Here is a 20243-nt window from a genome sequence, read left to right on the forward strand (position 1 = left end):
TTATACATTCTTTGATATTTAATTTCTCATAGCTACATTTGTCTTCCAAGGGAAGAAACATGCAACTTGAGAGCTTTTCTACTTAAAATGCCAAAATAAAATGACTGGCTTCAGCTACAATGTACTTTGGAGTGCATTTGCGACCAACTCTGACTGTGTAATAAACAGAATGGGTTGCTTTTGTCTCATCTGATTTTTTGACTCAAATTCCCAATAGGAAACAAAAAAGATAAGGGAAAATGTGCTGAATGATTCCAGGGATGATGGAGTGAGGTAAGCAGCTGACTATTTCAAACTTTTTCACTTTTTAAAAAGTTGTTTATGTTTTCAAAAATATGTTTTTAAAGGTTCTAGAACTGTTGATAGTGATCTGGAAATGACCAGAGCTTAGCAATTTTGCTGCTGCTGTTTAAGCCGTCACCAACTTTAATACAGTAGAAGAAAAATAAAGCAAGAATGAACCGTTTAAAAATAAGGGAAACATTCTCCAAGGAACATAGAGCAATTTTCAGCCCCTCCCAACACTCAATGGGTTGTTTCCATGTCGTTTTTCCTTTCTTCATTTTGGGAAACACATGGTTTAGAGCAGTGGTTCCCAACCTTTTTTTGACCAGGGACCACTTGACCAGGGCCCACTTTGACCAGAGACCACTCTCCAACATTAGTACCAAAAGGGTTACAAATTGGTTTTTGGTTTGGTTATTTGGGGTGCTGATTCAGAAAATTGCATTGGATAGACCATATCAGCTCAGAACATATGCCATTCAGTAGTCACCATCTGCTTGCCAACAGAAAACCATATTTAATCATCTGAGACATTGCTTTTTGTGAACTGCGCTCTCACTCCTATGTATCCTGCTCTCCTAGCGCCCTGTCCATACATTATGTTGGGCCTTTTCATGCAGCAAACTATATCAGGAACTTGACAGTAGCTAAATATCGCTGCCTATTTTCCAAAGCTAGGTGCAATATGCTCCCGTCTGAATTGCTGGATGAGAGATTTGCAGGTACCAAATACAATGAAAGACTCTGCCCATGAAACAAACAGGAAGTAGAATGCATCTACCACATTCTACTGTCATGCAGTTTCTATGAATAGGCCCGAACTGACATAATCAACCCCCTACTAAGGAATTTGCCAGCAAGTTCAGTGAACCTTTATGTGAAGTTTCTACTTAGTGACAAACTTCCCTACATGACCTTGGCAGTTGCCAAGTTTCTTTCCGAGGCAGCCAGGATTAGACAATTCCCAATTTTAGACACAGGCTGAAAGTCTTTTAGCCCATGTTTTTAGCCAACTTGGGTTTTAAGCAATTTTTAACTGTTGTTAATTTTACCCATCTGTATGTCCAAGCAACTGGTTGTTCTTAACTCTCATTGCCTATATACCTTGAGGCTGAAACACAGTGGCACTTATTGTAGCTTTTTAACCTTGTTTTTAGCCAACATGTATTTTAAGCAGCTTTTACCATTTGCAAATTTTATCCACTGGATGTTCTTAATCTCATTACCTGTATAACTTGTATGCTACAGTGTAATAAGGATCTCTGGACAATAATAAAATTTATCTATCTATCTATCTATCTATCTATAGCTGATGTGGTAGCAGTAATCTTTCATGGGTAGTCAGCATCTCCGCTCCCGACACCCCCATTTTGCGAGACCAGTTGCTCTCATTACCATGTGGTTTTGAGGCAACAGTGTAATAATTGTGAGGTCATGGGCCATATTTTAATTCTTGGGGACCAGTGGACCTGTGGACCACAGATTGGGAACCACTGGTTTAGAGGATGTCATTCTGTTGTTCTGGGGTAGTTCCTTCCAAATATGGAAAATAGATTTAGTGAAAAAAGAAGAGTTTCCAGATTTGGGGATCTGTTTGAGTTGTTTGTACATTTGTTGAATTTATTTCCCACTTTTTTAATTAATAAGTCAGATGGTGCAAAGGCCACACAATTCCCATTCCTGTTTCAACATGATGAAAAGAAAGAGCAAGTTCTACAGAATGCTATTATATCTCCTTTTAAAACACAGATTGCCACACCCAATGGAGCACTAAAGCAGATATGGCACCCCCATTCTCTATTGGGATCTACTGTTTTCTGCTGTTAACAAAAACAAGAATGTATGTGTTCATTGAAGGGGGGCTTAACATTACAATCTATCCCATCTCTTTTTCCCCATTGCCAGACCCACCATCTCCAAGGCAGATTCATTGTACATGCTTCTAAATGCCAGAGTTGGAAGAATTATGTTTACGTTGTACAGAGGAAGAGAATAACTAAAGTCAGCTATGGAAAAATGCAATAAAATGACTTTCTTTTCTTTGGGTGGATGTGTTTGTGCAATTGTGCAGACAATCCTGACTATAAGCAGCATGAACTCAGCATTTTATATCAGCAAGAATAGGCAGCAGGTGTCTGTGAGAAAAATAGGAAAGAGAAAGAGAAGGAATGTGTGAACATACGTGCATATATACTTATATACATGCATATGTTCAAACATTCTTAAACTCCTTATGTTTTGTTATTTTTCAAGGGAAGATGGGTTGCTGCACTTGAAACATCATTCTATCACATTGGTCTAGCAGAAATTCTAAAGATCCTGTTAGCTCTTTCTGGAAATGATGTCCTGGTTTCTACAGGCATCTACTGACCAGATCTGGTACTACAACTGCATTACAGTCACAATGAAATATCCAGAAGGCAAATGGATATAAATATTATCAGATGGGTTACATATTGTTTAGAATTCTGTGGTCTCTTTAAATTCCTCTTTATTTAGAGAAATTTAATAAAGGTCAAAGTTTCCCCTGACATTAAGTCTAGTTGTGTCCAACTCTGGGGGGTGGTGCTCATCTCCATTTCTAGGCCGAAGAGCCGGCATTGTCCATACATACCTCCAAGATCATGTGGCCAGCATGACTGAATGAAATGCTGTTACCTTCCCACAGAAGCAGATCTACTCACATTTGCATGTTTTCATACTGCTAAGTTGACAGAAGCTGGGCCTAATAGCAGGAACTCACCCCACTCCCCGGATTCAAAATTATAGAAATGTATCTTGTTAAAATAAATAGAATTGCTATTGCTGTTGTTGTTTTACAAAACTAATTAATCTTTAATGATAGAAGTCATATGGATTTCACTTTCAAGTTACTAAGCATTTTAATTTTAATTTATATAAAATAATGATCAAATGTGTTTGTAGAAAGTTGACCAAAGATCTTATTATGTTTTAAGAGTTTTGAATGCTGTTTTTACTTCTTTTTAATGCATTTTAAATAGAAATTTAGTATAATTGTGTGTTAATGTTTATACTAAAGATTTTAACAATTGTATTGTGCTTTTAAAATGATGTACGTTATTTTGGATTCCCTGCTGGAAGAAAGAAGAGACATTAATCAAAGAAAGATGGGAAGACAGAAAGAAAGAAGTCTGAAATCAATAATAAGAAAGGGTTTCCACAGAGGGATAAAGATTGAATTCACTGATCTGAAATGGCAGGTCAAATTTCTGCCAAGGAACTGCCAGATTGCTGTAATTTATTACACTGCTCTCGTGTTGTAAAGTCAAGGAAGGCAAGAACTCAGCCGCACCTATTCCCCCACAAGTTTCTTTGATTTGAGTCAATCTGGCTTCCTGCAGAAATGATCATGACTATGATGATCATCATCATCTCCTTTCATCCTTTCTCCCCCTCTGTTTACCCTCGTAAACAATGCCTGGACTACACAACATTAAAAATGTGCATGTACCTTCAAATTGCCTGTGGACTTATGGTGACCCCATGAATTTTGTAGAGTCTTCAAATCTAGAAGTCTGCTTCTAGCTACTTGGATGTATAGGCATTTGGGCAGGACCAGCATCTCTGCCATTCTATGGAGTCATCAGAAGATGATGTGCAGAAAAGTGGTCCCCAGACATAATGCCAACTCCATTCCTATGAAATATCTATGAAATATAAAATCTAACAATCAGCGTCTAGCTATTTCAGTGAGAAAGGTTGGAATTTGGAGAACCCAGCATTTCTGATATTTTGGAAACTTGCAAAAAGATGCTGGGTAGAAAAGTGGCCCCCAGACCTAATCCACTGCCCATCCCTGTTCTTTTTGTAGCAATTATACCTTCCTGCATGCCCATTTACGTGCATTGGTATCATTCAACAGCACTCTCTGCTATAATTAACAAGTGCAGAAGTTAACAAGTCATGAACCCAGGCTACTATTTGCTCAGTCTGAGGTCTTCATTTGCCGCACATGGTTACAATTATTGTCCTATCTCTCATGATTATTAGTTTAATGTGAAAGATGTTTCCAACTCTTGAAATGCTGAGTAATATTGATATGGACTCCAAGATGTCATTGGAGGTCAGGGTGTGCTTCTTCCTGTTTCCAACCATCAGTCCACCCAAAAGTGAAGACTTGTTAGTCTGGGCAAATTTAGTTTGGTAGATTTACTGGTTTATACAATGATTAATGTGGGTATTATATAGTTTTTGTCCATGACAAAAACGGAAAACAGAAAGACATTACAAGCTGAGACTGCATTTCAGTCAGTCTGTTTGCAATTACTTTTATCACCATATGCTTTTCTGAGATTGCAATTCTAAGTGATTAACATGCATAAACTGATAGATAAAATATTTCAAAACAAAACTTCCGTATAAGGGGTTCTTCTCATTGTGGTCTTTGTGTCATGGGTTTCTTAGGACTCCAATAAATTGGTATGAAAGTGTGCATCTCATTTCTCTTCTGTCCCCAGATGTAAGAATACCTAAGTGTGCCTTAAGAGGCACTTGAGTATATGAATTAGTACCTTGATAGGAGACAACCAATGTACAGGGTTAGTCAAAATGCATAGGCCAATAAGCCATTCAATTGAATGGCTTATTGGCCTATGCATTTTGACTAACCCTGTATATCACATGCTGTGGGCTATCTTTGAGAGGAAGAGACTGGCAAAACCATCTCTGAATATTTCTTGCCTTAGAAAACTTTATGAAACTCATGGGATCACTATTACTCAACAGGTGACTTGAAGGTGTGTGTGCAGAGGTATATTTTAAGTGAAATTTATCATGCAAACTTACCTTTTCATTGTTGTAATAACAAAGGCTGTCACCATCAAATTTCACCCAGCGCTTCTGAAACATATGCTTTCTGAAAAAAGAGAATAAAACCCTTCTTTGTATCTTAAAGATATAAGAGGCCCTGTTGGATAAAACCAAAGGCCTGTCTAATCCAGTATTTCACTCTCACAGTTCAACAACTTTCAGATCTTGAGTGCTGGAGCATGCTACCAGGTCCAGATATACATAAAACTGTAGATCCTGTGCACACTGACTTGGGAGTAGGCACCACTGAATGCAGTGGAACTTTATCTAGAGTAAGCGTATATAGTATTAGTCCCTAATTTTGGTTCATTTTTCCCATCCACTAACTATTCAGTCCCATGTATACACAGAGAAAGGGGAAACAATAAAGGCAAATCTCATCTCTGGGGAAATGACAGGAGGCACATAATGCAACTCAATAGATTTACATGGGGCGTGGTGCTTTCCAGCTGTTAACTACAATTCTCATACATCCTTTTGAGTAACCACACTGGAGAAGCAAAATTCCCAAACAGCTAAACTTTCCCAATCCAATTTATAAAAGTTCTATTAAGGAATGCTGTACATTTTTGATAACATACCCCTGAGGAGATAGTTTATCCAGCCAGCCTTCTTTAACTTTCTTTGGTGTTGGTTCATAAAAGCAAGCATAGGGTGATATTGAGTCTCTAGAGTTAGTGGCTGATTCATCACTGCCAACATGCCGAGGGACATGAATCTCTTCTTTTGCACTGAAGTCCAAATGCCCACCTTTCAACTCTCCGAGGCCTTGTGATGCCTTATATTTTCCTCGCCGTGCATACCAAGTATATCTTTTCACAGAAGAGTATTCCAATTCACCGGCAAATCTTTTTAGTGAGGCAGATTTATCTTCTTGGGTCAACAATTCACTGTGTGCTACATCATCAGAGATTTTCTGGGTTTGATTATTATTGATAGCACTGAAAAGAATGAAACAGGAAAAGTGATGTTACCCCCACTGCTCAATCATGCTCTTTGCAATAGGGCAGTAATTTGAAGCAATTGACATACAACAGCAAAATATCTTGTACGTGTGTCATAAACCGGAGAAGTCTATTCAATGAACTGAAGACCATCATACATTTTATGCATCAAGGATATAGTAATTGCAGGTGGTGCAAACATTCATGGCAATATTTTTTTTAAAAAAAAACACCTGAGAAGTATTTTTTGCACTCACAGCTAAATTCATAAGTACCAACATCAACATTTTCCTCTGACATATTCAAGAGGGAATGTAACTGGGATTACCATTGCTGTGCCTACTGTGAACATGACCATGTGTGTATATTGTCTTCTACATTTCTTTTCTGCTTAACTCTGCTTTGGATATTTCTAGCTCAGTCTCAACACAACCATAAGTTCACTATGTAGGTGGAAGAAAGCTACTCTCTCTCGCTCACCCTTCCTCAACACTCATACACAAAATAAAAAGTGTATAATTGGGCCTCTTTCACGCAAATGTTTTTTTTAAAATAATTTTTTATTTGAGAAAAAATACAGTTATATAGACATATACTATACATTTCCCTTTCTTTTATTTACATTCACCCCTGTGCTTCTCTTCTCCAGAGCCATCTTTTCTTCTAAAGTCCCACCAAAAGTTCAATTCTTCATCTAAAGCTAAATTCCCATCTTCTTTTTCCAATACTTTTTCTAGAAATTTTCTCCAAATACTTTCAAAGTAACTTGTTTACATAATCCTTTCTTTACCTTTAAGTTTGATGTTAGCTTATCATTCAATGCCATTTTCCAGACTTCTTTATACCATTCAGTAATCTGTATTTTCATTTCCCCTTCCAATATTTTGCAATTAATAATCTAGCTGCTGTTAATAGAATGTCTATTACATTTTTCCCTCTTATCTTTCCCATCCTCTTTTTTTAATTAAAAGTAATATTTCTACTGGATTTTTTCCTAATTTTTATCTATAATATTTTCTATTTTCGTTATAACCAATTCCCAAAAATATTTTACATATTTTTACATAAAATGTGTATAATCGGGCCTCCTTCACAGGATTGTTGTAAGTTGTCAATAGTGGTCCATTGGATATTTCTGACCTTACGGCTTTCACTGGTGAGGGATTATGGGAGCTGAATAATATGGATGACCAAAGGGATCTACCCTGGTGTAAGATTTACTGTGAACATAGATGCAAAGTACTGTGTGTTTCATAAATGCTAACTACTACTATCAATTTTAAATGCATGCCAGGAAAGCAACAAGGTCAAATAAAATGTTGCTTTTCTCTACTTTTTGCCTTGTAAACACTTACTTCTGTTCCTAGGGATATTTACTCTAATACAGGTCTAGCTGTGCTCAGTAGAAATTGCTTCCTTGTAAGTGTGCTCAAGAGGACTGGGACTTTATACAGGGAAATTGGGAGAAAGACAGCCAAAGATATTGGTCTTTGCAGTGGGAAGATATTAATCTGAAATATACAACTAGCAGAGTTCCTTTGAGCCAGCCATTCCGCTGCACAATTTTCGCCCAACTGTTTTGTTATTAAAGATGTGCATCTTGGGTCATTTTATCCTTGCTTCACTACACACAACTTAAAAGATATGAATAGGGGAAAAATAATATTGAAGCCAGTCCTACTCCTTGTTTGAACATTGGAAGCTACCTGTAATTATGGCAGGTCATTTGTCTATCTACTTCAGTATCTTCTACTCTGGTCAGCTGCAATTCTCTAGAATAAGGCTAGGGAAATGGTTCCCTTCTGCTCAATTTCAATTCCATCAGCCATAGCCAGCTCAAAGAAGAAGTCGTTCATTTATATCTAAGTTGCCAAAGGTTTCTACCCCTGGCCCTAGATTCAAGTGGAGTTCATCCTGGACTTGCATCTGTCATAATGGTGACTTATTTTTATCTGGTTCTCTAATGGTAACATAATTTGATAGTCATCGGTTTTCTGCTAAGTAATATGAGTGTTAATGCTTATATTTAGAGACAACATAACATATGATATTCAGAAAATACTCATCCAGTTCAAAGAGAAACATGGGGGGGGGGGCTTAGGCTAGGAAATCATAGTCCCTTAGAAAAGCTTGCCCCCAAGTGCCATCTAGGGGAATGAAGAGCATTTTCACCATGTTTTGGGCTTCTCTTGGTTACTGTAGTCCTAGGAGAGTCCGTTAATTTAGCAACCTCAGTTTTTAGGAAAAAGCCTAAAAGTAAAATGGGTCAAATATGCATTTTATATCTCCTAGAAGGTATTTGAGGGCAAAAAAATAGGGAAGTAAATTAAATATCTGTCTGATGGTGGGGCGGGATGGGGTGGGGCGGAGGCTAAAGACTGGTAAAAGCTGGAGTGTCTAAAAGTGATAAAGGCGACAGCTCTGTGGCATCTAATCCCCATTGACAATTTGGAGTATCCAAGGAAAAAGGGGGGGCTCATGATAATCACTATTTAAGAAGAATTTAAAGGTAGGAGCCTGCTCCACTTGAAGACAGGAAGTGGGAAGAAGATCTGCAACACTTCCTAAAACCCTTTTTAAAACTTGAGCTTCTAAGGCTAAGAACTAGAATTTTAAGAATTCAAAATATATAACCTATCACTGAGCTCAGGCTTTAACCCTATCGGACTACTTTCATACTGAGAAGCATTGTTTTAATGCCAACTACCCTAAAATCACCAGATACCATCAAAGCATGCAAGGCTTCCAATGAATACCCAGTGCTGTAGGCTATATTTCAGAGGATGAAAATGACAAAAACACAAGTGAGTGTGCCTTGTCTAAGAAAACCCTTTGAAATTTGAAGGGTCACCATAAGTCAACAAGCACCCTGAAGGCAAATGTGAAAGACAAGGAGTTGGATGAAAATAACGGGCCTGTTTAATAATGTGTTCAAGGTACACAGTATCAACAGGCAAAAATGTTAACTTTGACATCCCACATCTACATACAGTGTCCTAATCTGATTTTAATGAGACATTGGCCATATATTCTTGAAGTCCTTTCTTTGTGATCAGAGCAAGGATTTAAAAGTTACTGAATGTCACATGCCTATCAACAGCAGCTCAAGAACCAATCATCCTGATATTGGTAATATCGGCAGAGTGTTGACCTACATTAATGGGATGTGCCCTATATAAAAATTACACAATGGAAAAACTAAGTTCTGTTGCATTTCTCCAAATCTCATCTGCATTCCTAAACCTTTGCCACTACTGATTAAAGAGTTTCTACATATTCTTTAACTGTACACACATGTAGCTACTTACATTGTCAAAATTCATTCATGATTTCATGAAACATAATATAACCTCAGAGATTTGGGAATTCCTGAGGGAAGATGTGGCTTTTGCCCTGCAGTGAATCTCAGCAGGTAGAAAATAAGCAATTTCAGCTAGAATCCCAAAAGCCCCACATTTAATTTCCAAACCTACTAATTACATGGAGTACTAACACAGGTAAGTGCTTTGTTCATGGCAATTTTCTCATGTAAGATTAGGTCTTTGAATCTAGTAAAAAGAATCGTAAACATACATTTTATATAGAAGGGCATTCTAGAAGAAAAAAGGAGCATTAGGTAGTATTTCTCTTAAATGGCAATTATTCATTATTATTATTATTTGAAACACAACAAGATTAGTACAAAGCAAACAAGATCACTATGCTGGCTGTTGTATTGGATCACACGTCGGACACTTCCCAAGTGTATTATTATTATTATTATTATTATTATTATTATTATTATTATTATTAGAACAGCTTCCAACAATATACAGTCTGCTTCAAAGATCAAATTCTGAGTTTGAAACATGCCATATCCTTGTTGGATGCTAGGCATGTACATTTAAGAGTTTATACCGTGTTTTGCTCAGAAGATTATCCCTTTGAGTGATTTCTTCATCCCTGTTTTTTTCTTGGATGTCTGTAAGTTCTTTGTCACCGATTTCCTGGAAAAAAGAGATCCCAAAACAGATAGTTTTCAGCATTTCATTCCTGGAAAACTGGTAAGGCTTTAAAACCTTGCAATCTTGCTGCTGTCCAATCTGCAAAACGAATTATCCAGTGTATTCACTGCTTATAAAATATTCTTTACAAGAGTTCTTAATTCTAACAATACTGCACAGTGTAAAGTTTTTGCTCTATCCAATGTGAAAAAAAATCTGAAACAACACAAACTGAAGTGTTCAACAAGGCTTAGTTTGCAGATTTGGATTGATCTATGCAAGAAATATCCTCCCACACAATGTTCTGAGAAAAAAGGCTCCTTTTTAAATAAATGCATTTCTGGGATATTTGTTTTAATTTATGGATTTCAATCATGTGAGCCTCTCAGCTAAATTAGCTTCTTGCTGATGGTAGCAATGGAGATGTCTACTTTCCTGTTCTCCATTCTCCTCAAAAACTGGCTCTAAGAGTTTTCAAGGTCTTCTAAGCCAGTTCTTGATAGTGGATCAAAAATATAGTTTTTCTTAATTCTGTTTTTCTACAAATGGAAGTCCAATATTTTATCCTAACCCCTATCTGCAATCTCAAGGGGCACAGTTCAGAAAACAGATCTACCAGCTGAACTCGCCCAAGGCCCCTTTACACTACACAATAACAGCACTATGTTTCTAACTTTAACTGGCATAACTGCATCTTATGGCAATCTGTGGTTTATAGCTTTGTAAGGCAAGTGTCCATTGGCAGATAATTCTTCCCTAAACTACAAGTCCCAAGATTCCATCTGATATTGGCATTGGCTGTGAAAGTGGAATCATGGCATCATATTTGCGTAATGTTAAAGAGCCCTTGAGCTACAAAACAAAATGGAAACTACTTTTTGACTCTGGTGCTAGAATGATGTGCCTCCCTCATTACAGAGTCCAAGAATGCTCAGCTTGTACCCAACTCATTTTCTTCAAAACTACCTTCCTATCTGAGTTTTTTTAATCCACCCTTATATTTAAGTAAATTAGTAAAGGTAAAGGTTTTTCCCTGACATTAAGTCCAGCTGTGTCCGACTCTGCGGGGTAGTGCTCATCTCCATTTCTAAGCCAAAGAGCATTTCCGTAGATACCTCCAAGGTCATGTGGCTGGCATGACTGCATGGAGCAATGTTACCTTCTCGTCGGAGCAGTACCTATTGATCTACTCACATTTACACGTTTTCGAACTGCTAGGTTGGCAGAAGCTGGGACTAACAGCGGGAGCTCATGCCGCTCACCGAATTCAAACCTGTGACCTTTCAATCAACAAGTTCAGCAGCTCAGCAGTTTAACCCACTGTGCCACTGGGGTCTTCTTAAGTACATTACGTATAATTAAATATTGAATACATATATTGGAAGAACTCACACAGAATAGCCAGAAAGACACTTCTCATCTTTTAGATTATTTCTACTAAGATAAGATATTCAGTGACGGAGGTGAAATGTCTATTTCTGGTGTTCAGTATGAAATCAAAAGGGTTACTATGTATAAATGCTATAAAATATAATATCCTGCTTATCACAGTGGGAAATATAAAAAAGGAACTGTTCTCCACTGGGTCTCAAATCAGCTATGAAGACTCCAGTAATTTGCTATTTCATATTTCCATTTTCTATTCAGTTGTTAAGACTTCCCCACTAGATAGTTCTGCAGATACACAAACCTCCGCACAAGGGAAAGCCCCAACAAAACAGCTAAGTTCATGCCCAGTTTTATTGTGTAAAACCACAAGTCACCACAATGAAATAAAGAGGAAGTGAAAAGAATACAAGCCCAGGGCTGCTATCTTCCTCCTAAAATAGGCTGTCATGTTCTAGTTTTCATTTTGATGGGCCTCTAAGAACCACTTTAATTAGAAATGGAATACACAAAATGAAAAATATGCACATTAGCAATTTCAGCAGCATCTGTTCAATTCACTTTATACAAAGCAGCTCATACCCTGGCTGGTGTCATTAAGAAAGGAGTAGTTATTTTCCTTATCTAGAAATCTTTCTTAAAAAGGAAAAATAACCTATCTTCTGGTAAACATGCCAGTCAAATCAATTGTATATTACAAAGTGGCAAATTATTTCTCTCTACTACTTTATATCGAGTCACAGTCAAGTAATAGGATTAAACTTATACTCCCTCCTGACTAGGTAAAGATAAAGGTTTTCCCCTGACATTAAGTCCAGTCCGTGCAGTCATACTGGCCACATGACAGTGGAGGCATCTATGGACACTGCCGGCTCTTCGGCTTAGAAATGGAGATGAGCAGCAACCCCCAGATGCCTCCACTGTCATGTGGCCAGTATGACTGCATGGAGTGCCATGACCTTCCTGCAGAAACGTTACCTATTGTTCTTCTCACATTTGCATGTTTTCGAACTGCTAGGTTGGCTGGGGCTAACAGTGGGAGCTTATGCCACTCCCCAGATTCGAACTTGCAACCTTTTGATCAGCAAGTTCAGTAGCTCAGCGCTTTAACCAGATGCGCCACCGGGAGCTCCCGTCCTGACTACAGTGATAGAATCAAATACCTAAGCAATGTTGATATATATTTTCTGTTGAAACTTACACAATATGATGTGAACTGATCAATTGTATTAATTTTAAGGGTTTATAATTGCTAGTTATTGCAAGAATTCCTTCAGGGCTAACATTTTTGAGAAAGGCTGTTCTAGAGCAATAAAGATGTTTCTCCACCTTTTATTCTTCCCATGAGTCCTCTTCTCAACCTTCCAAAGTTAGATCAGAACTCTTACCACCCTGTCTTAGAATAGACTTCCCATAATAAAGCTTACTCTGTGTGTTTGTAAGTTGACTTCATATGTATAGGTCAAGGGCCAAAATAATAGATTGTGATATGATCTATGGATAAGTCAAGGGCCATTTGATTGAGAGAGAAGAATTCCACTGCTGTCTCAGAGGATCTCCCGGCCCTGGCCAACACTGCCGTTTACTCCCCCAGGCATTCAAAAGGACTAGAAGCAGAACCATGGTGGAGAAAGTAGAGTGGGTCAGTTTGCTTTTTTTGGTATGATTACTTACATTGGCCATGGATAGGTCAACCCAGCTTTTGGGGGGTCAATTTGTTTGATTAAAATGTCTAGTTTTATACATGAGTACTGGGGTTGGATAGGTTCGTTCGGAAGTGCCTGAAAGTCGGAAAAAACTTACGAATGTTGACTTCCAAAGCAGTTTTGGACCATGCAGGAAAGGTGAGGGGAAAATTTGAATTTGAATCACTTACATTTTATTTTTCAGAAATATTATATAATGTTTGGATGTTTCACAACCATTAAGCAACTTTGATAAAGGCAAGGGAATTTTTAAAATCGCATCCCTTCCATGCCATGGGTGATGCAAGGAAGGAAGTGGTGGGCATGGCTAATCACAGCCATCTTTAACTGTAGTAGTTTGTGAAGGCCAGGCCCCCAATGGTAGAGATTGCAAAAGGCCCTGTTGTTAAACTACATTTCCCACACTGCCTTGCTGCTCATTAGCCAAAGTGACTGAAGGACCGAAAATAGCTGTCTGTAGCAGTCTTCATCTAAATAGAAAATAAACTGATTGAATCTACAAAGGTGTCTAAAGAAGGCAGCAAAGCAATAGGCAACTTTTGCAAAGCCAAGAGAACATAAACTGCTTTAAAAATAATAATTTTACTTTTTCCTGAATGCCATAAACAAGGCACTGGGGTAGCCTGTCACAGCCAGCCAGTCCTTTACAGTCAGTAAAAATGATAGAATAAAATGATTGATGGCATCTGCAGAAAGGAATAAATAAATTGTCTTGAGGGTCCTATCCAACTCAGTAGAGGAAGCCAATGGATGTCCAGAGAGTTTGGATGGTGCCTTTCTGCCCAGAAGAAGGGGGTCAGTCTAGATGTCCCTTGATGGGGTCTGTACTATGATTTCTGTTCTCCACCAATTTAACACAGTTTGTGCCACACAAACAAAGTGTTTGGAGTAGAACAACTACTTTCGAAGTAAAGACCACCCAAAGAAACAGGAAATAACACATTCAAACAAGGAACAGATTTTCTTTATTATTAAAAACATGATTTTTTTATAAAAACTTTGAAAATTCATCAAAAATCCATGGAGAAGTCAAAGGTTATGCAATTTGGTGAGCTAACAGTGGTCCATGTGTTCTACCACTGTAGTAGTTTCATCAGGATTGGTTTAAAAATGAAGGAGGGAGAATCCCCTGAAGTTTCCCAATGCCAGTACTGTTTTTTTTCCTACTGAGCACGTGCGTCTGTATTAAAAAAGTGATCTGGAAGTTTCGGAAGTTTCTATTTTTAAAAAATTAAAGTGACTTTAGAATCGAACCAACAGTGTACCCTACATCCGAAACAAGGTTTGAACCAAAAAAAATTGGATCAACCAAGTCTATTGAGTACATACAGAGTTTCTTTCTCCAACTATTTGTTTTTGTTTGTTTCTTAAATCAATATCTCTAATTTCTGCATGCATTCTAACAATGATGACATGACACCCTAGCAACATGCAAATATTCCCTTGCTGTTTCTCTTATACTTTACTATACATTGCTCCTGTCACAATGAAAGGCATTACTCTAGGGGATAACAACTCACCGTTTCTTCTGAGCTGTGAATAAGGAAGGTTTCCCCATATGGAGAAATGGGAGCTGCATATTCTTCACCAGGGCCTTCTATATTGAAAGGAATTAAAAATGGGAGCTTCACATATGAATTCAAATATACTAATTCATTTTATTTGACATGTAACAACTTGTAATTCAACATGTATCTTCATTCAGAGAACTTAATTGAAGTTGCTATGTTAACAGCTTCACAGACTGTGTAGGCATATATAGCTCAACATCAGATGTCAACATCAAAATACATCAAAGAATATTTTATACTTCATTTCATTTTTAAATAAAATTCCCAAAGCAGTCCCCAATAATAAATGATGACCATGCTGTGCATACAACCTACCTAGGAAATTCCAGTTTAGTATATCACACTATTCACACTATTTATGTTTTTAATTATCAACCCTCATTTTCCAGTTAAATGCAACTAAAAATGCTGTAAAAACATCAATACTACCAATGAAAGCAGATGGGCTTTCAAAGACCAGGCTCATGATCCTATATTTAGTTATGCGTCAGTAAGTCCATTTCAATTCATACATTTCTGGAAAAAAAATGTGGATACCCAGTGCTAATGCTTTTCAGGTAGCATATGTTTCATTAGAACATGCATCCAAATAAGTCTCACCCTAGCCAAAGTAAACAAAGCAGTAGCTTATAATTCAGAATCTGGTTCTCTAAGGTTTCTTGAATTATAGTTACATCTGTTAGCCAGTGCATTTGTAGCATCCTTCACTGTTCTTTATTAATTTTACCTATGTGCCAACTGAACTGCTGGCCTAAAGGTTGGCAGTTTGAATCCATGAGATGGGATGAGCTCCTGTCTGTCAGCTCCAGCTTCTTATGCGGGGACATGAGAAAAGACTCCCACAGGATGGTAAAACATCTGGGCATCCCCTGGGCAACATCTCTGCAGACAGCCAATTCTCTCACACTAGAAATGATCTCACCCTATGAGGAGTGGCTTAAAGAGCTGGGCATGTTTACCCTACAGAAGACACTTGCAGTTTTTCAAGTCGCTTCTGACACAACAAAAAAATTACCTATAGAATTCATACCCCTCTTTTTTCCAGTATGGTATCTACAGCAGTGGTTCTCAAACCTTTTACAGCGATCTTCAGATGTCACAAACCCTCACCCAGTCCCAAATGGACACAGTATATGAATAAAAATATTTTGTTTAGTGTGCTGATTGTCATCACTCACCTTCCTTCCTAATACTGAGTAGTCATATTCCCTACCTCCTCCCTTCACTTACATCCTCCCCACTCAAGAAACCCATGGTGTCTAAAGGACATGCACCTGCATTAAATCACTACTGACCAAAATGTCATGAGTTCGAAGCCAACCCAGGTTGAAGTGAGCTTCCAGCCATTAGTCTAGCTAGCTGTTAACATTTGCAGCTCAAAAGACAGTTGCATCTGTCAAGTAGGAAATTTAGGTGCCACTTTATGCAGGGAGGCTAATTTAACTAATTTATGACACCATAAAACCTTCCAACAGCGTGCAGAAGAATGAGGAAGCATTCCATCAAAGGCTTGAAAGTCATGAGAGCTGTAGTTTGGTGAGGCACCATCATTATTTGGCAGAGGAGGCTAAAGGCTTTGTAAAACTACAACTCCTATGATTCTATACCATTCAGCCGTGTCGAAACAGTGTCAAACTGCATTCTTCTAGAATGGTGGTTCTCAACCTGTGTGTCCCCAGATGTTTTGGCCTTCAACTCACAGAAATTCTAACAGCCAGTAAACGGGCTGGGATTTCTGGGAGGTGTAGGCCAAAACACCTGGGGACCCACAGGTTGAGAACTTCTGTTCTAGATGTATTGTATCCTATGTGCTGCAGTGTAGATGCATCCTATGTATTGTTAAATCCAGGGAGGTTTGCTAGGACGTAGACAGTTGAAAAGACTATGTCGTATGGCACAGACGAGAACCCCCGAAGAACAGGTCATTCCCTGCAAACACATCAGAAACTAACATGGAACAGTGTTTCCAATTCTCGTCTTCTATTCTGGCCAGCTCTCGTCCCAATGACCTCTCTTACAGTAGTGGTGAATAATACACTCACCCTACATGTTCTCTAGAGTTAAGGATGCAAGACTCCTGCAAAAGTGGAAAAAATGTGAAAAAGCCCACTATTTTTCATCTGAATGAAAATCTCTCTAGGAATAACCCTAAAGGGTTCTGGCCCAGCTTACCTGTCCAAACGTATCTCCCTCTACATACCCCCAAGGACCTTAAGGTTGTTTGGAGAGGCCCTGCTCTCGGTCCCACAGCCATGTCAGTTGTGGTTGGTGGGAACGAGAGACAGGGCCTTCTCTGAGGTGGCTCCTCAGCTGTGGAACTCCCTCCCTAATAAGATCAGATCTGCCCCCTCCCTCATAACCTTCCGGAAGAAGCTTAAACCCTGGTTATGGGAACAAGCGTTCGCAGAATAGACGGTTTTAACATATTGTTTTTAACTGACAACAATGTATTGATTTGGAAGACGATTTGAAACGGTGAACTGTTTTAATGTATTTATTATTGTTTTTAATGTAGGTTAAGTTTATATTATGTTGTTTTTTATTGTTCGGCACCGAATTGTGCCTGTTGGTAGCCGTCCCGAGTCCCTCTTCGGAGGTGAGAAGGACAGGATAGAAATGCTCCGAATAAATAATAAATAATAATAAATAATAATTTTTTTTCTTAAAGATAGATTGAAATATATTCATTTCTTGTTACTTTAAAATAATAAGCTGTTTTTCAGAGGGAAGATGCCAGTTAATATTCCATAAATTTTCATAAGACAGATCGCTATTTTAAAAGATTTTTTTAAAAAAAATCATGCAGTTCTTTTAGAAAGGTGTTCAGTGATCTCAAAAACTGTATAATGTCCCAATTTAAAATACAGGTTTTTGAAAGAACGGGCTGAGGAAAATATATATTTGATTGTCAATAATTGACATGCAGACCGCTCCATCTCCTTGCATGGACACACATCTAATAAAGCAATTCAGATTTATGTGCCTCCATAGTCAATCTAGGAATCTAGAGTGTCTGTTCAGGACTGCCTATCATTCTGCAAGAATGACAGCATGCTGAAAATCTACAAGAGACCAGAGTCAGCTTTTATACATAGCATATGAATATGTATACAAATATGATGAAACTAGTGCCATTCATCTTTCAGGCTTACGCTCTTCATTTACTGCTTCCAGGCTTTCTCTAGGCCGTCTGCTTCACACATAGCTCTCTTTTACCACTATAAATTCAGTTAGGAGAAAGAAAACACATTGCTGCTCATGGTTCATATACACAACATCTTCCTGCCATGGTTCGGTGAGTCACAGGGCCATGCTGTGAAACCACTCAGGGCTACAGGGCTGCATGAAAACTACGGTATAAGGAACTTTTTAATGAGCTCATAAATTCTAAACCACAATTTCCAAGTGTCATTTTGTGACTACCGGGTCACTGAACCAAGAACAGGGCAATGCTGTTTCAGACACTACTACACTATCCTTTGACTTAGTATGCTAAGGGTGACCCATACTTAAATTTTGAAAAAAATGGTTAGAGCTATTTCAGTCAATAGCTTCATCACAATATTTTCCTTTTTCTTCCCAGTCGTACTATCATATAAATTGAAACTCATTATTCCATGGAGGGGAAAGAACCAGAAAGTTCCTAACCATACATTTTCTAGACAAAAGGCTTTGAAATCTAAACATTAAGAGAATCAAACGGAAGGCCAAAAATAAAAACCACAGCCTTCAAAGCACTTTTGCGGTTTCCAAGGTGCGAGGGGAAAAAAAGGAAGAAGGGGAGGCAGGGGGAGAACTCTGTTTCATGGTTTTGAAAAGGCCTGCAGCTGACAGCGGGGCTATTTTGCACAGCACAAAATGTGCCCAGACATGTGGAGGTATGCCTTTAAAAAGAGCATGCTAAAGTTCAGTCCAAGTGGATAAGCAACTCTGTTTATCTGCCTTCTCAGAGGTAGGCTGAATGCTATTAACTCTTCTTAATCCTCTTCCCTCGGGTAGAGAGTTAGCCATGAAATACTGCAGGTAGCACCCAAAGAGCCATAAAACTATTTAGGTACACTCGGGAGGGATTCTGACTTGTTTCTTTCCCCCAAGCTGTGTGGAAAACCAGTTCAGAAAGGAAATAACTAAACAGTTCGGAAAGGAAATAGCTAAACAGTTTGTCAAACAGTATTTGGGAAGGAGTAAGTTGCTGGAGAAGTGCTTAATGAACAATGCCAGAGAGAATTATTCAAAGGAGGAACATACAATTAATGGATCTAACAAAGTGGAACAACCTACTGAGATAGCCATTACTGTCAACCGGTTTAGGGAAGGAGCCTCCAGTGGTGTAATGAGTTAAACCCTTGTGCTGGCAGGACTGAAGACCGACAGGTCAGAGTTTCGAATCTGGGGAGAGCATGGATGAGCTCCCTCTGTCAGCTCCAGCTCCCCATGCGGAGACATGAGAGAAGCCTCCCACAAGAATGGTAAAATATAAAAAAAACATCCAGGCATCCCCTAGGCAACTTCCTTGCAGACAGCCAATTCTCTCACACCAGAAGCGACTTGCCGTTTCTCAAGTCACTCCTGACACAGAAAAAAAATTAGTTTAGGGCAGAGAAATCTTTTTTGTTCAAGTAACGACCTCTATTCACACTGGTATTTTTAAAGGCTTCTGGTGGTTTTCAAATGACAGATTATGTTGCTGGTAGTATCGTCTTTATTGTAATTTTTAATTTGCTATTTAGGTATAAAGATTTCCCCTCAATATAAGTCTAGTCGTGTCCGACTCTAGGGGTTGGTGCTCATCTCCATTTCTAAGCAGAAGAGCCCGGCATTGTCCGTAGACACCTCCAAGGTCATGTGGCCGGCATGACCGCATGGAGTGCCATTACCTTCCCGCTGGAGCGGTACCTATTGATCTATTCACATTTACATGTTTTCGAACTGCTAGGTTGGCAGAAGCTGGGGCTAACACAGGGAACTCACCCTGCTCCCCAGATTTGAACCGCTGACCTTTTCATCAGCAAGTTCAGCAGCTCAGCAGTTTAACCCACTGTGCCACCATATAATGAATATTATTAGTTACTAGCTGTCCCCTGCCACGCGTTGCTGTGGCCGTCTGGTGATCTGGAAAATAAAGTAATGAGAAAGTGTTGGTTTCTAATATATGTAATGTCTTTATGCTTGTGGGTAACAGTATTGCTTGCTGTATCTTTGTCAGTGTTGATGTTAAGATTGTCTGGTTTGCCGACTCTGGAACAGGCAACATTTCATTTTCCTTCTTTAGGGGTCCCTTTCAAATCTAGGATACTATATCTGTGTGTGAATCATATCTATCTATCTCTATGGCTGGATGGCTCTTTGTCAGAGGGCTTTTATTACGTTTTCTTGCCTGATGAAGGGAGTTGGACTGGATGGCCTTAAGTATTTTCTGTTGACAATGGGGGTTCTGTGTGGGAAGTTTGCCCCAATTCTGTCATTGGTGGGGTTCAGAATGCTCCTTGATTGTAAATGAACTATAAATCCCAGTAGCTAAAACCCCCAAATGTCAAG

General features: G+C 38.6%; 1 protein-coding gene across 2 annotated transcripts in view; it reads right to left on the reverse strand.

Annotated features, from left to right (window-relative positions):
• The window catches only part of ARAP2 (ArfGAP with RhoGAP domain, ankyrin repeat and PH domain 2), a 155803-nt gene that overhangs the window by 94340 nt on the left and 41220 nt on the right, over positions 1-20243 (reverse strand). Inside the window, exons 4-7 of one of the 2 annotated variants that reach the window (XM_067469010.1) lie at positions 14655-14728; positions 9957-10045; positions 5697-6056; positions 5092-5161 (exon numbers count right to left, since the gene is read on the reverse strand). In XM_067469010.1, the coding sequence (XP_067325111.1) occupies positions 5092-5161; positions 5697-6056; positions 9957-10045; positions 14655-14728 (593 nt within the window). Of the gene's footprint in view, positions 1-5091; positions 5162-5696; positions 6057-9956; positions 10046-14654; positions 14732-20243 lie in introns of both variants that reach the window. The other variant, XM_067469009.1, reaches the window with a different exon arrangement.

The sequence above is a fragment of the Anolis sagrei genome, chromosome 5, assembly GCF_037176765.1.
Source record: "Anolis sagrei isolate rAnoSag1 chromosome 5, rAnoSag1.mat, whole genome shotgun sequence".
In the NCBI taxonomy this organism is placed as follows: domain Eukaryota; kingdom Metazoa; phylum Chordata; class Lepidosauria; order Squamata; family Dactyloidae; genus Anolis; species Anolis sagrei.